Below are 14,614 nucleotides of genomic sequence, written 5' to 3' on the forward strand. Positions count from 1 at the left end.
CCACATGCTGAAGAGCCTGTTGTTTATTCTGAGGGGAATGGGGAGCTATTGGTGATTTTGAGCAGAGGAGGGACATGGTCAGATTCTCACTTTAGAAAGCCCTTCAGATTGCAGAGAGGACTAGCTTAGAGAGAACTGCATCAGAAAGGCTGTTTGGAAGACTCGCAAGGATCCACAACAGAGGAATTAAGAGCCCAGCTCTGTTTTCTACGTGCTATAATCAACCACTTTCCCCCTCTGCCCCAACCTTTCCTGACTCTCCCAGGTGTATATACCTGTTCCGCCCAAGGAGTCTGGATGAATGAAGTACTGGGGAGAAGCCGACCCACCTGCCTGCCAGGTACCTCACCCTCCAAGTCCTCTGCCTCATGGTCTCCCATTCAAGGCCCTTGGGGGCCCCAGGTGCTCTTGTTAATGGAATAGGGAGTGGGACCATGATGCTTTATTGTTTTTTAAGAGATCTCTTCAGAGGGTCAAAGGTCAGAGAAGCCCAGCCTCACACCTTCTTTCAGCTTGTTCTATCATGCCAAGAGCCTTCTTGTCTCCTCTGCCTGCAGTTCTGCTCCCTTTCCACCAGGTTTTTCACCCCACACAGTTTGTATATGCACCTGTCATGCATCAGGAAAATCAAGAAAGTGGGCACCTTGTCCTCAATCACTCATTATGCTGTAGAGGAGATGAACAGCATCAGACAAATAACAAACAACTCTAGGAGAGAGTAAGAAGTTCTTCCAAAGAGCGGTGTGTTCAAGTCTTACCGATTGCTGCCGCTCCGTGGCTCACCTACTGACCTCACTTTAAAGTGAAAAAAGAATTTTGTGGTAACAGAGAGTGTCACTGTGCATACAGATTTGGGGGATATTTTGTGGATATTTGCTTTAGCATTAAAAGTATGGATGATTTGCATTGCAACCATAGTACATACATATATTCAAATCGACGACTTAGAAAATTATAGCCCCAAATGCACACTGTAGGGTTAAACAAAGAACCCACAAAAATTAAATTTAATATTCACCATACAGAAATTTACACTTTAAAAAAAAAGCAGGAAGAGCAGTAATTGAAGGATGTAGCCGTTCAAGAAAGCGCTGAGGAGCCGTGCTGATTCTGCCCGTGCGTTTGCTCAAACAGCCGGAGCTTTGCTGTATGTTTAAGTGTTGGGTGGCATTTGTGTTTTGCTGAATTAGAGTGTTGGGTAAACTGAGATAGTGTGTTATTTGAATGGTCCATTTTAGTTACCCTTGATACCTCATTAGGCTCCTAGATGTTAGATGAGATGTTAAAATGGAAAGGCTAAGGAGTCGTCTACCATTATACTTAAGAACTGACGAAAGTGTTGGTGTTTGGGAGTCAGTTTTGGCCGTCATAGGTGCTATGAGATCCCAGAGAAGGAGGAGTCCCTGCACGTGGCTGTCTGGGAGTGGAGGGATGAGGACTGGAGGGATTGGGGAGACTTCACTTAGAGGGGTTTTATGACTAAGAAGGAACTTGTGAGGAGGTGACACAGGGGAAAGGTCAACCTCCCCACTCTGCTGACCTCCATCAACTCATTTAGGCTTAGCCAGAAGCATACCCAAGGGCCACAGTTAGTAAAGCCTCAGAGATGAGGAATGGTGGAGCTGTGGCAAACTGGAGGGGCAAATTCCCATTTGGCTAAAATACTATATGGCCCAAAGAAAACAGCACTGCAGGTGGATTCCATGCTGGGCAGCCATGCTGCAACCTCTGGAGGGAGAAGAGGCATTGAACTGGGAGTCAGAGCCTGGGTCCTAGTCCTGGTGCTATAATTTCCTAATTGTGGTATTTGATAAGTAATCTCACCTCTCTGGGGCTAGGATTCCACACCTCAGAAGTAAGGGAGCAGAACCAGGTGATCCATGACATTCTATGACTCTGAATGATCATCATCCTCTATATTTAAACAAAGCATCTTGGACACAATGAGTCATGAAATTCTTTTAATATTTGGTATTGAGAAGAACAATGGTGTATCATTGGACCAGGACAGAGATTTCTAAATTCTGTCCTCCTAAAACAATGAAATTGAACCCAAGCAAGCAAGAATGGAGAAAGCCATTTCATCTAGCATCATAATATCTACCTTTCCAAGGAAACTGCTAAGCAAATGTTTTTTGCCCCTTATTTTACACATGAGAAAACTAAGGATCAGTGAAGTGTAATGATTTACCCAAGGCTACCCACAGAAAGCTAGGGGCAGAGCTGGAAAGTGAACCCAAGAATTTTGATGTCAACACCAGCAATCCTGAGCCATTCTTGACTCTGATTATGTTTCATGCCATCTCATGAACCCAGAATTCGAGAATATCACATTTTTTTAAGGGCCCTCCCTCAATACCTCTAGTCTTCTAGAGTCCAAGTCTGGCTTCAGCACAGCTGAAGTTCTAGTATTTCCAGAAGGTTCTTTTGTCCCAGGAAAGACTGGATGAAGAATGCTAGCAACCAATCAGAATGGCCCCATTTCAATGAGCCCTCTCAAAGTTTTGTTGCATCATTCAACCTCTTTAAAGGACAAGAGAATATCAAGAAGAAAAACAGACATTAGTGGAAAAAATGAAGCTAAAATCAGAAGAAATGGGCTCCACTTCTGGCTCTGCCACTAATGACTTTGAGTACCTCACTTGCCTTCTCTAACCTCAATTTCTCCATCTGTAAATTAGCTGTTCTCCAAGCTTCCCCAGTTCTGACATTCTGTGACCTGGGGCATGATACTGGCACCTTGGTTGAAGAAAGGCATCCCTCAGTGCTGGCTTTGTTGTGACCATGGACTGAGCAATTGGCATGTCCCTCACCAGAAAAGGGCCTTTCAGCACTAAAGGAGTTGTGCAGGGCCAGTCATCGACTTGCCTTGAGGTGTCATTTGTAGGCTTCTGCATATAGTTGGGAGTCTGGCTATCAACTCTCAAAGGCCAAGCCACAAAGAGTTAGCAAAAGCCAGCTCACATCTGGCCTGGGGTGAATAACAGAGTGTCTCAGGATCATGTAAGAAGCATTTGGCCTCAGGAAGCGGACCATCTGCAAAGCATTCGGTTACTGAAAGCATGACCTCCTCAAGTTGCCAAGAAAACTCAAATGCTCCTCGGTCTTTAAAGGATTGTTGAAAATGTCCAGGGCCAAGGAGTATAGCCTGGCCATTTGCAACTAGGAGGCCCACACTCACAGGGGACTTATCTCCCAGGCCTAAGAAATCCTGATGGGAAGGGCCCATGTGAGCTTGTTCTTAGTCAGTGATGGGCTGGTACTGAAGACCCTCTGCTCATGGGCCAAAGCATTTGGCTGCAGGAGGCTGGTGGTGCATGTGCATGCTCGGGGTACAAGTCGGTGGAATGAAGTTTAAGCAGACCTTTCTTCTTCCCCTGAAGGTACTACAGGGTTTCTGGGTGCAATGATGGGTGGCTCGGAGCAGGGTCCATGCATCATTGCTTGTAGATTATGCCACCTTTCCTTAACCTTGGGTTCCTTGGGCATCCATTCATAGCATGAGTCCTTCAGGCCAGAGAAGAAAAGGTTAGAGGGCCCATGACTGTGATCTTCATATGTAAGGAGGCGTTGTGGGATACAGGATAAGACATTGATCTTAGAATCTAGTTAAGCCCCTGCTACTCAACTTAATAGCCATGTGACCTTAGGCTAATCACTTAACCTGGAGAGTTTTACTCATCTATAAAATGGGGGTGGCCAGGACAAATAAAATAAAAATGAAAGGAATTTGGAATTGAAGTATCCTTGGAAATCATCTTGACCAACTGCCTCATTTAGTAAATCAAAACTTGAAATCCAGAGAGAGAAATTTACTTATCCAGAGTCATATAGGACATAGGAGAGAAAAGCTGAGTCAAAGCTCCAAGCGTCTTGGCTCCCAGTCCATTGTTTGCTGTGACCTGCTAGACAGTCCTTTAGCTTCCTTCCATCTCCCAAAGCCCATGATTTATGGTTTTCAGAAGTTTTCTAAGCTCCCACTGCATGGCCCACTTCTGAGTTATGAGATGCCTTTCTAAGGAAGAAAAGGGAGAGGCGGCCACTGTTAGAGATAGGCATGGCTAAAGAAGATCCAGGCCAAAAGTGATCTTGGCTAGAAACGGTTCAGGATGGTGAAGCCCCATGTATGAAAAGGTCAGTTCCATGATGGCCCTGGCTCCAGAAGTCCAGACTATAGGTGGGCCAGATTAGAAAGACATAGGCCCGAGATGACCCCATGCAGAACTCTCCCAGGGTTGCATGGCCCTGCATGATGTAGGGTAGGGTCCTGTGGTGGCATAATCTACAGTGGATGAGATGTGAATTTCTTTCAGTGGCTCTTTTCACATGGCTGACCTGACCAGTCTCTGTCTCTTGTCCCCGTTCCCTCCTTCTCCTTACAGTGTGTGGTCAGCCCTCCCGCTCCCTGCCAAACCTGGTCAAGCGGATCATTGGGGGTCGGAATGCTGAGCCAGGCCTCTTCCCATGGCAGGCCCTGATCGTGGTGGAGGACACCTCGAGGGTGCCAAATGACAAGTGGTTTGGGAGTGGGGCCCTGCTCTCTGAGTCCTGGATCCTCACAGCAGCCCATGTGCTGCGCTCCCAGCGCAGAGATAACACAGTGACACCGGTCTCCAAGGAGCATGTTACCGTCTACCTGGGGCTGCATGATGTGCGGGACAAATCGGGGGCTGTCAACAGCTCAGCTGCCCGAGTGGTGCTCCACCCAGACTTCAACATCCAGAACTACAACCACGACATAGCTCTGGTGCAACTGCGGGAGCCTGTGCCCCTGGGACCCCACGTCATGCCCGTCTGCCTGCCGAGGCCTGAGCCCGAAGGCCCTGCGCCCTACATGCTGGGCCTGGTAGCCGGCTGGGGCATCTCTAATCCTAACGTGACAGTGGACGAGATCATCAGCAGTGGCACGCGGACCTTGTCAGATGTCCTGCAGTATGTCAAGTTACCCGTGGTGCCACACGCCGAGTGCAAAACCAGCTATGAGTCCCGGTCTGGCAACTATAGTGTCACGGAGAACATGTTCTGTGCTGGCTACTACGAGGGTGGCAAGGACACGTGCCTTGGAGACAGTGGTGGGGCCTTCGTCATCCTTGATGACTTGAGCCAACGCTGGGTGGCTCAAGGCCTGGTGTCCTGGGGGGGGGCCTGAAGAATGTGGCAGTAAGCAGGTCTATGGGGTCTACACAAAGGTCTCCAACTATGTGGACTGGGTGTGGGAACAGATGGGCTCCCCACAAAGTCTAGGGGAGCTCCAAGTGGAGCGGTGAGCTGACTGACTTCTTCAGGGCCTGCCTGCCATGCCCCAGCCCAACTGAGGCTGCACACCACTCTTCCAATGGCACACTCCATGTTACCCACCAGACCAAGTGGAATGGAACATGCTGTTCCCATCCTCCCGAGACAGCCCCCTGGACCCTGAGAGGCAGGAGTGTGGTATAGGGAAAGGTCTCTACACAAGAGACTTGGGTCCATGGGCTTGGGCAAGTTGCTTCCTCTCTCTGGGCCTCACTCTCCCCAGCAGCACAATGAGGGAGCTAGACCTTGGGCCTGCTCAACATTCCTCTCCACCCCAGGGCCTTCTTCACGCCTATTCACTTACCACACCCATTGGTGCCACTGTCGGTGTAACTGAGCTTGGAACTGGTTGTTAGAAAATATTTTCTTACATTGAGCTGAATGCTGAGTCCATGTATCTTCCCAGCACTGCCCTCTCGGCGCAGACAGGTGTAGTCCCTCTTCTAGGAGAACACCACTCAGTTTTGGGGAGACAGGGGTTGTACTCGGGAGGCCCCTCTCTCCTAGTGAAAGGCCTTACGTACTTTTGTCCCTGAGCTTTCCCTCCCAAAAGCTTCTGGCAGTCTAAGCCTTATCGCTTACGTTCCCTGCTAAAGGAATTTCAAAGGACAAAGAGAAAGCTGGGAAGGTTCACAGCGACTGGGGGAAGGAGAAAAGCAGTGGGAGGCTCCCCAACCCTGCTAAATTCCTACTGTCAACTCAAACAGTAATTTGGGCCCATATGTCACTCTTGAATACCAGCTGACAACACAGAGTGTCCACATCTGCCACTCCAGACAAGCATGAAGCAATCTTCCAGCCTTGAAATATGTCATCTTAAAAGGCTACTTGAGCCAAAGCTCTAGGTTGGAGACTCAGCTGGATCCTTGGAAAAAGAGAAGGTGCACACTATGCCCTGCTGTGTTTCTGGGCAGGAGAATGGAAGAAAGGTGGCCTTAGGACGTTAGGAGTGACCTGATCCCACCAGACTGCCCAGTGCGCCCATGGTCTGAGCCCTTCAGAGAATCCACCGTGGATTCTGAACGTCTATCCATGGATGCTCAGAGGGATCCACTCCTCCAGTTTCCAGGAACCAGAGTCAAGACAAGCAGAGACTTGCTAGTGAAAGGCAGTGAGAAGAGATGGAGAAACATGAGTCCTGGATTCTAGCCCCAGCTCTGCCTCTAACTGGCTGTATAACCTTTGACAAATCACTTTCCCTCTCTGGGCCTCAGTTTCCCAATCTGTAAAAGGAAGGCATTAGATCTCCCTCAGGGTCTTTCCAGCTCTAGCACTCAGTGCTTCTGATTGCCAGCAGCCTCTCCCTCACACACACCAGGCTGATCGTCCTCCTTCTTCCCGGATGTCCCTCTCCTACGGATTCTCCATCAGAGAAAAGCAGCCAGAGAAGGCCCTGAGAGGGATTCCAAGAAAACAAGTGGGAAGTGTCTACTTTTCCAAGGCAGTTCATGAAAGCACACTCCTACGTCTACAAATGGTGTATGTAGAGGATGCTGCATTTGTCTATTTTCTATCACAGGCTTCACTGCTCTGTCAGGTGCCTCTGCACTCCGTTTCTCCTGTCAGGGGTCTAACGTGGAAATAAACCCTCTATGGATAACCAACAGCCTTTGTTTTAGAGTTTGGTTATTGTTGATGTTTGGTTTCTTTGACACTTTAAAGAGAAACTAGCCTCTCATTAAGCCAAAATCTCTCCCATTTTAGAAAAACTACAACTTTTGCCACCTGGACATCATCTAAAAAGGGGTGATGAGGAATGGGGTTGATTCCTGACATGTGTCCTCTCAGGGGCTGCACGTTCCTTCATTGAACCACCTGCCTTTTAGGTCCTTGACTTCAAAGAGCTCAAACTAGCATGCAAGGCAGCGTCGTGTGCATGTAGGTCTCAGACAGGCTAAAGGAGTCAAACAACATAAGAGATTGCAGTATTATGGGAACTTAACGGAGGGAGAGATTCATACTCTGAAGGGGATCTGGAGAGCTTTACAGGGAGGTTTCAAAGGATGCACTGGGAGATGGGACAGAAGGGTCCAAGTGGACAGTCAAGCAGGAGGGCATGCATGAGCAGAGTGAGAGCAGTGGGGACTGAGGGAGAACGGAGTCTTGAACACCATGCTGGCACTCTGACCCATAACCAGTGAGTCTCCAATTGGGGTCTATCAGAATCATCTGGGGTGCTTGTTAGCAATGGAGATTCCTGGGTCGCACCCACAGGAAGTTCTGTATCAGCAGGTCTGATGAGGGCAGCAAGGTGTGGAAAGTAGGGTGAAGCTGAGCTAGAAAGAGTGATTAGGAAGCCACTGCAACTCTGGAGAGAGTTGGCAAAACCCTACCAGACCCAGGGCTGTGACAGTGCAGACATGGCGGCAGGGGGAGTTTGCATATTTTGCGTATTTAAGTGCTGTATTGACAGCTCTTGGTATAATGGCGTCTTGTGAAATACTGCAGGTGCAGGAGTATGGGAGAGGCAATGACTTTTTTTGGGGTTTATATCATAATGAAAACATCATGCTTTTTACACTATTGAGAACTAAATTTTGCTTTACACATTATATGTAGCTGGTTTCAAGGATTATCATGTCTTGTGTTCTATTACATGTCAGATTTTTACTTTCCTCTAGATATTTGGACTTTTATGTTGTAACATATTGAGACACTGAGGTGTCATGAGGTTACATGGAAAGCACACTATGACATGGAGTGGAGGAGACACGTTACTCTCTGCTTCTCCCAGTAATATTTTTTACTGGTTTCGTGGCTGATTGAATAGGAGGGTTGAAGAAAAGGGAGGCAAGAAGAATGAGGTCCATGCAGACATGAATAGACATCTGGAATAACAAAGAGGAGAAGGTTAGTGAAGGGTGGAGACCAGGGCTTGGTTTTGCTGTGCTTGCAGAGTTTATGAGCAATCCAGCTGGAGATATAAGGAAGGAATAAGGAAGAAAGGAATATTTCAGAAGAGAGGGCAGATGAGAGACACTGATTTGAAATCCATCAGGGTATAGGTGGGATGATGGCATGGGAGGAGATGGTATTATCTACTGGAAGTTTGCAGAAAAGAAAAGGGGCTGAGCACTGAGCAAGGGTAACACCTGTGTGGAAGACGTGGAGAGGAGAAGAGAAAGCCCAAGAAAGAGACAAAAAAGAGGGATCAGAAACACAAGAAGAGATGTGCTTCAGAAGCCAAGGAGGGAAAATGTCAAGAGGGATGAAGTGGTTAACAGAGCAAGTGCCACAGCCAGTCCAGAGGAATGCCTCCACGCTGAACATCCCTGGGGATAGGGACCAGGCAACTACTGTGAACTCTGAGGGAGGAGCCATGTTTAAAGTCCCTAACCTTCCCTCCATCTCCTCCTCTTCCTCCTCTTCTTCCTCCTTTCTCTTCCCTTCCCTCCCTCTCTCTTTCCCTCTCTTCTCTCCCTCCCCCCATCTCCAGACTTCTCCTGTATTTTTTTCTCTTTCCTGAGGCAGGAAACTACTCTCCATCCTCCCTTCTCTGTGGCTTATAGTAAAAGCTATATGCTCAGTTCTCCAGGTTTTGATTCCTTGAAACCTACCAATCTTTTATCATGATGCCTGACTCTTCAAACGAAAGTCTGTGTTTCCATACTTTGGTTTCCACTTTTCTCTTTCAAAAGTCAAAGCTCTATCTAGCCTCACCTAAAACAATGGACGCTCCAACTTCAATAGTGGGGAGCCACAGGGAAAGAAGAATTCCTAGGGGTGAAGAATACATGAGCTAAAATTTCAAACAGTATCCTCCTATATGTGTAAATATCACTGTGGAAGTTCCAGGTATGGGCCCAGAGCCATTCTGTCTCCGTCAATGGTTGTGGATCTATTAAATATTCAAATGGCTGCTTTATTTCCATGTTCGTGCAAGGCATGGCACCTTCTTCTTCTGAATCCTCCTCCAAAGAAGAGGGAAGGATTTGGAGACTGAGTGTCAACTCCTCGTTCTAGAAACTTGACTGTGGAAGGGAGGAGAGGGAGAGACTGTGGAATGAATGAGAAGCACAGAAAGAATTTTGACTTTAGGAGAAGAAGGCTTGACCATGTTTTGGAGGCATAGACAAAGGAGACATGCAAGAATCAGGAGAGGGAGCAAGAATCCCCAAAGTCAGGTCCCCAAGAGTTTGGAAGTGAGGACATCCAGAGCCTAGAATTAGTTCTGAAGAGAAGAAAGTTTACAGAGGAAGTAGGTTGGAGAGGTGGATGGTTGGGGAAGCTTCCATCCAGCAGGCTTGGAGAATCTGCTGGGAATGAGAACAGGAGGTTAGCCTGGGGCAGTTGGCCAAGGGCATCCAGAATGATGATATTGGAGATGTTGAAGACGCTGCCAAGGTTGCAGGACATTCACTATGATTTTCCCCAGCCCTACTCAGCATCCTGGTAACAGTTACAAAGAAGGCAGAGGGCTTGGGGTATGAGTGCTCTGGGAAGACATGTAGGTAAGAGTTAGTGGTGCTGGCCAGAGTGGGTAAAGCCCAGAGTTGGAAATCAGGAGACTTCAAATTTAGAGTCTTGCCACTAACTCATAGAGTGACTTTTGGCAAGTCAATTCCCTTCTCTAGGCTCCAGTTTCTTTAGCTATAGGGTAAGAAGGATAGACTTGATGGTCTCCAAGATCTGTTTACCTATAAGGTTCTGCATGTCTACGTCTGTGAATCCAAGTCAATGGAAACTGAGTACAGAGCAGGCAGGTACTTGTTGTGGGGGTCTTCAATCCCCCATGGCCCTGAGGAAGGGCTTCTCTGAGGAGGAGAGATCCCTGTGGATGGAGCATGAACATTCTTTATTAGTCAAGACTCTTTCATTTATGTGATGGAAATCCAACATAAACAGCTTAAGGGACAGAGAGAGAGAATTAGAGGCTCACATACCTAAACAGTCCATACCAAAAGGCTTCGGGTAAGCTTAGATCAAATACAAGGATAAAACCTCTCTTGCTTAACTCCTCATCTTCTAGCTCCACTTTTTTCTCTGTTAGTAGCATCATTCTCAGCAGACTTAAGTGATCATTGCCAGATCTGGGCTTATAGCGAGCAGTTTAGCAACCCCAGCAGAGAAAAGTCTTCTCTTTTTCTAATATGTTTAACAAAATTCCCAGGTCAGGCTTTTATTGGCCTGACCAGGGTCACATCCCCATCTCTAAGTAATCGCTGTGACCAGAGGGTGAGAGGCTTTAATTAGTCAGGTCTGGGTCACATTCTCTTCCTGAGAACAACAGGTAAGGTCATTCCAACTCATGACATATGGACTAAGAATTGGGGAAGAGGAGACTCCAGAGCGAAATTGTGGTGCTGTTAATGAAAGTTCCGATGGGTATTGGGAGATCAAAAATAACAAATGTTCCTAACAGAGGGTGATGATCTGGTAGCCCCAGCAAAGGGCAAGATGGAGCCCAGAGCGTGATCTGTGCTTCCCTCCCTTGGCTGCAGTGTGTGGGATCCCCAAGTTCTCCCGGAAGCTGATTGCCAGGATCATCAACGGACGCCCAGCCCAGAGGGGAACCACTCCTTGGATTGCCATGCTGTCACATCCGAATCGGTTGCCCTTCTGTGGGGGCTCCCTTGTAGGTAAGGAGAAGGTAGAAGGCATGGGGGACCCAGAGTTAGGGGGCAGGGTGGAAGCAAAGGCATCTGACCCTCTTGCCAGAGACCCACCAAGATTACCTCACTGGCAATCACTGTCCACACTAGCAGCAGGACCCAGAAGTACAGTGTGGTAGAAAGAGCCCTTAGCTGGAGCCAGGAGACATGTGTTCCTGTTCTACCTGGCTCCTTCAGTCAATAAGCACCTACAGAGTCCTGGTCAGTCTCTGGCACTGGGAAGAACTAAGTTAAGGAGTCAGTCCCTCAAACCTGGATCACGACACAAGGCACTTAACATGCGGCTCAGAGGCAGTGTGTGCCAGGGCTGTGGGACCAGGGAGAACCAGGACACTCACCCTGGAGCAGTCAGGGAAGGGAAGTTATGAAGGTCTTGAATGCCATGCTTAGGAATATAGATTTTATCCTGAAAGCTGCTGCAGGTTTATAAGCATGTTCCGGAAGAAGTCCTCTCCAGGGGCAGAATAGATTGAAAAGAAGGTGAATCAAGAGGCCAGGAATTTGGTGAGGGGACTATTGCAATAGTGAGGAGGGAAGTCATTAGCCTCAGAACAAGGGCAGGGGGCAGGGGATGAAAATGAGGCAGATTCAAAAGCATTGGGACACAGCATTGTCAGAATTTTGTAATGGAGTGCATGCGGGTGGGAGTGGGAGCGAGGACAGGAAAAGAAGGGCTGCCAGCTCTTCCTGCTGCAGTTTGCTCTGGATAATGTAAGGTCCGTTCCATCTCTGACATCATGAGAAAAATGGATAGCATGCCAGAGTCCCCTGCCAATTCCTGGTCTGATCCCGTCACAGAGGAGGAAGGCCTGGAGGGTTTGTCTGTGTCTGGGCAGCTCACGTGCTGCTAGCTTGCCTCTCACTGCATCACCTCCTCCAGGGTGCAGTCAGGTAATGACGGCTCCACATCAGGGATCCCCAAGGCGAGGCACCAGGCCTGGATGAGGGCTTCAGTCCTGACACCCTGGGATATGTGAAATGGCAACCAGGCATTAGCCTTCCTTTGCGAGGAATTGATCTTTATAATCCCGAAAACACAAGGAAGAATGGTCTCACACTGTGGAGCCACCCAAAGGGGCATGGAGAGTGAGTCTGGGTGTTACAGGGGCAGCCCAGTGGGAGAAGGCAGAGGAGAGGACCAAGAAGGAGGGGGAAGGGGCAGAGAGACAGGGCTAGAAGGACAAAGATAGAGAGAACGGAGAGGGAGAACATGCCAGAGACATGGAAAATAAGAGGAGGAAGTGAAAGATTAAGGGAAAAAGAAAAGGAAACAAGTAGACAATAGGAAGAAAGACTGGCGGGGCACAAGAGACCTGACAGAGAGGAGAAATTGAGAAAGCCAGAAAAGCAGGGTGGAACCAGAGAGAAGACAGGGTCAGAAGAGGAGCAGAGAGATGGTGAGGGGGAGAGGCATGGTGAGCGGAAGGGAGGGGAGATATTGCTGATTTTGCTAAAATGTGAGTAGGAGATGTTGTGTGTGCCTACAGTTTTAAGAATTAAATTAATCTTCTTAAGCCTTGAGTTTTTAAGTTCAATAACATCCAACACTTATTTGTGTCTACTGCATGTTTATTCCCTATCACTCATGTACGGAAAGACGTTTGAAGTATACTTCTCTACCCTCAGCCAAGCTACACCTTCTCTCCCACTTCACCCTCCCCACAGGTCTCCTAATCTAGACTCTCTCTCCTCCTCCTGTTATTCAGTTTTGTAGAGCAAGGGAGGTGGGAGAGGGCAGAGGAAGCAGGAGAGGAGCTGAGGGACAGAGGAAGGGGGAAAGCATGGTTTCAATGCCCACACCGAAGCCTGAGCAGACAAACTGACTCAGGGACTCTGACAGTGTTGGCAGAGTAGGGAGGCAAAGCTGCATCTTTGGACTTATCATTGCACACCCCTGGGTTCATCGAAATGGCCCAGAGCCCTGCTTTGAAGCAGGCTCTCTTGCCTCATCCCACTTTATCCACCTGGAAAATTTGGCCAACAGTCCCTATGTGGACAGGGATAAAAATATCTCCAAGGGAAAAATTGTGGCCTATGTGGATCTCTATCCAGAACCCAGTAGCCCGAGCACATAGCTGCTCCCGAGAGGGCCAAGTAGAGCCTGCAACCTGCTCCAGAAAGGTCCCTCTGCCCTGAACTCTGAACTCAGACCTGATGCCCCCACCCTAAAGCCTTGATGACTTTCTTTCTGCTTGGCTCATCCTGGTTATGCCTTTGTGCTCAGCTATTTATAGGTTTCTTTTCCACTCCACCTAAAGTATGAGTCAAACTTCGACCCTATATTAAGCAAAGGGCAGGAACCTGTCCACTGAGGGAAAAAGACAGTTGAAATACAAGAAATGCACTAGGCTGACCACCAGGAGACCCAGGGTCTGGCCCTGGCCATGCCACTAACCTGCTGGGTGACCTTAGACATCCCTGCTTTCCTCCAGGCCTCATGACCCATATCTATAAAAGGAGAGGTTTGGGTCAGATCAGTGGTTCTCAACCCTGGTGGCAGTAGAATCATCTGAGGAACTTTTAAAAGGCATTTGAGCCTGGGCTCCACCCCATGACTTAGACGGTCTGGCTTCAGGCCCAGGCATTGTTTTCTGCTCATTATTTTTTTTAATTCTCAAGGTAATTCTAATGTGCACCCAGAGTTGAGAAGCACCGTGCTAGATCAGTGCTTTTCAGACTTCAATGTGCATGGGAAATACTTGAGGATCTTCCGAAAATCCCCAGATTTTACTGATGAATGCAGATTCTGATTCAGTAGATCTGAGGTGGGGCCCGAGAGTCTGTATTTCTAAGAAGTTCTCAGGTGACGTTGCCGCTGCTGGTCCAGGGGCTGCACCTTGATTAACAAGGCCTGAGGGGCGGCCAGTGAGCACGAGGTTTTTTGTGGACCCATCTTGGGCTGTCTGGAGCTCACCAGCTCCATGGGTTTAAGGCAGCCCTGAAATCCTCTTTAAAATGTTCAGTCTTGGCCTGCGTTGGAATTGGCAGATGAAATCACAGATTTAACTCCTAATCTTCAGATTAGGGTCTCACGAGTGTCTGACTTGGGACTACGAAATGCAATGGAGAGGAGTGCCAATGGAGAAGAACAGTGTAAGGGCCCTCAGCTCGGGACAGTGGGAGGCAGGCTGGGCAGTGCAGGATAGCATGCGTTCACCATTCTGTCCTCAGGTTCCAACTGGGTTGTGACTGCGGCTCACTGCCTCCACCAGTCGCTGGATTCAGAGGAGTCAAGCCTACACGACTCAGACCTGCTCAGCCCTTCTGACTTCCAAATCACCGTGGGTGAGTGAGCTGACTCCTGAAGCTAGGGGTGGCTCTGAGAATGGGGTGTGTCCACTCTCTCACTCACTCATCAGGGCACGGAGCCTAGGGTGCAGAACGAGCCAGGACTGGAGTCTGGGGACCTGAGTCCAAGCCCAAGCCCACGATTTTCAGGTGGTGGGACCATGAGCAAGTGATTGAAGTCTAGGCCTCGGTTTTTATAATGGTAAAATCAAAAGCCCAGTCTAAATAATTTCCAAAGATGCTTCGGGTTTCTATAAACCCATGGTTTCAAGTGGATCATACACAAACAATCCAAGTTTCCTGTCTCCTTTATAAAATCAAGACCACCAGCTGATTCAGTTCAGTTCAACCCACAGTATTTACCTCCTGACACTAGGCCAGGATCTAAGGACACAAGCATAATTAAGACCTAGTTCCTG

General features: G+C 48.3%; 1 protein-coding gene across 3 annotated transcripts in view; it reads left to right on the top strand.

Annotated features, from left to right (window-relative positions):
- MASP1 (MBL associated serine protease 1) overlaps positions 1 to 14,614 on the top strand; it is a 64,755-nt gene that overhangs the window by 42,143 nt on the left and 7,998 nt on the right. For all 3 annotated transcript variants that reach the window (XM_046658928.1, XM_046658930.1, XM_046658929.1), the window contains exons 10-12: positions 266 to 340; positions 10,737 to 10,874; positions 14,079 to 14,192. In XM_046658928.1, coding sequence (XP_046514884.1) covers positions 266 to 340; positions 10,737 to 10,874; positions 14,079 to 14,192 — 327 coding nt within the window. The remainder of the gene's footprint in view (positions 1 to 265; positions 341 to 10,736; positions 10,875 to 14,078; positions 14,193 to 14,614) is intronic.

The sequence above is a fragment of the Equus quagga genome, chromosome 4 (genome assembly GCF_021613505.1).
Source record: "Equus quagga isolate Etosha38 chromosome 4, UCLA_HA_Equagga_1.0, whole genome shotgun sequence".
Classification (NCBI taxonomy): Eukaryota; Metazoa; Chordata; class Mammalia; order Perissodactyla; family Equidae; genus Equus; species Equus quagga.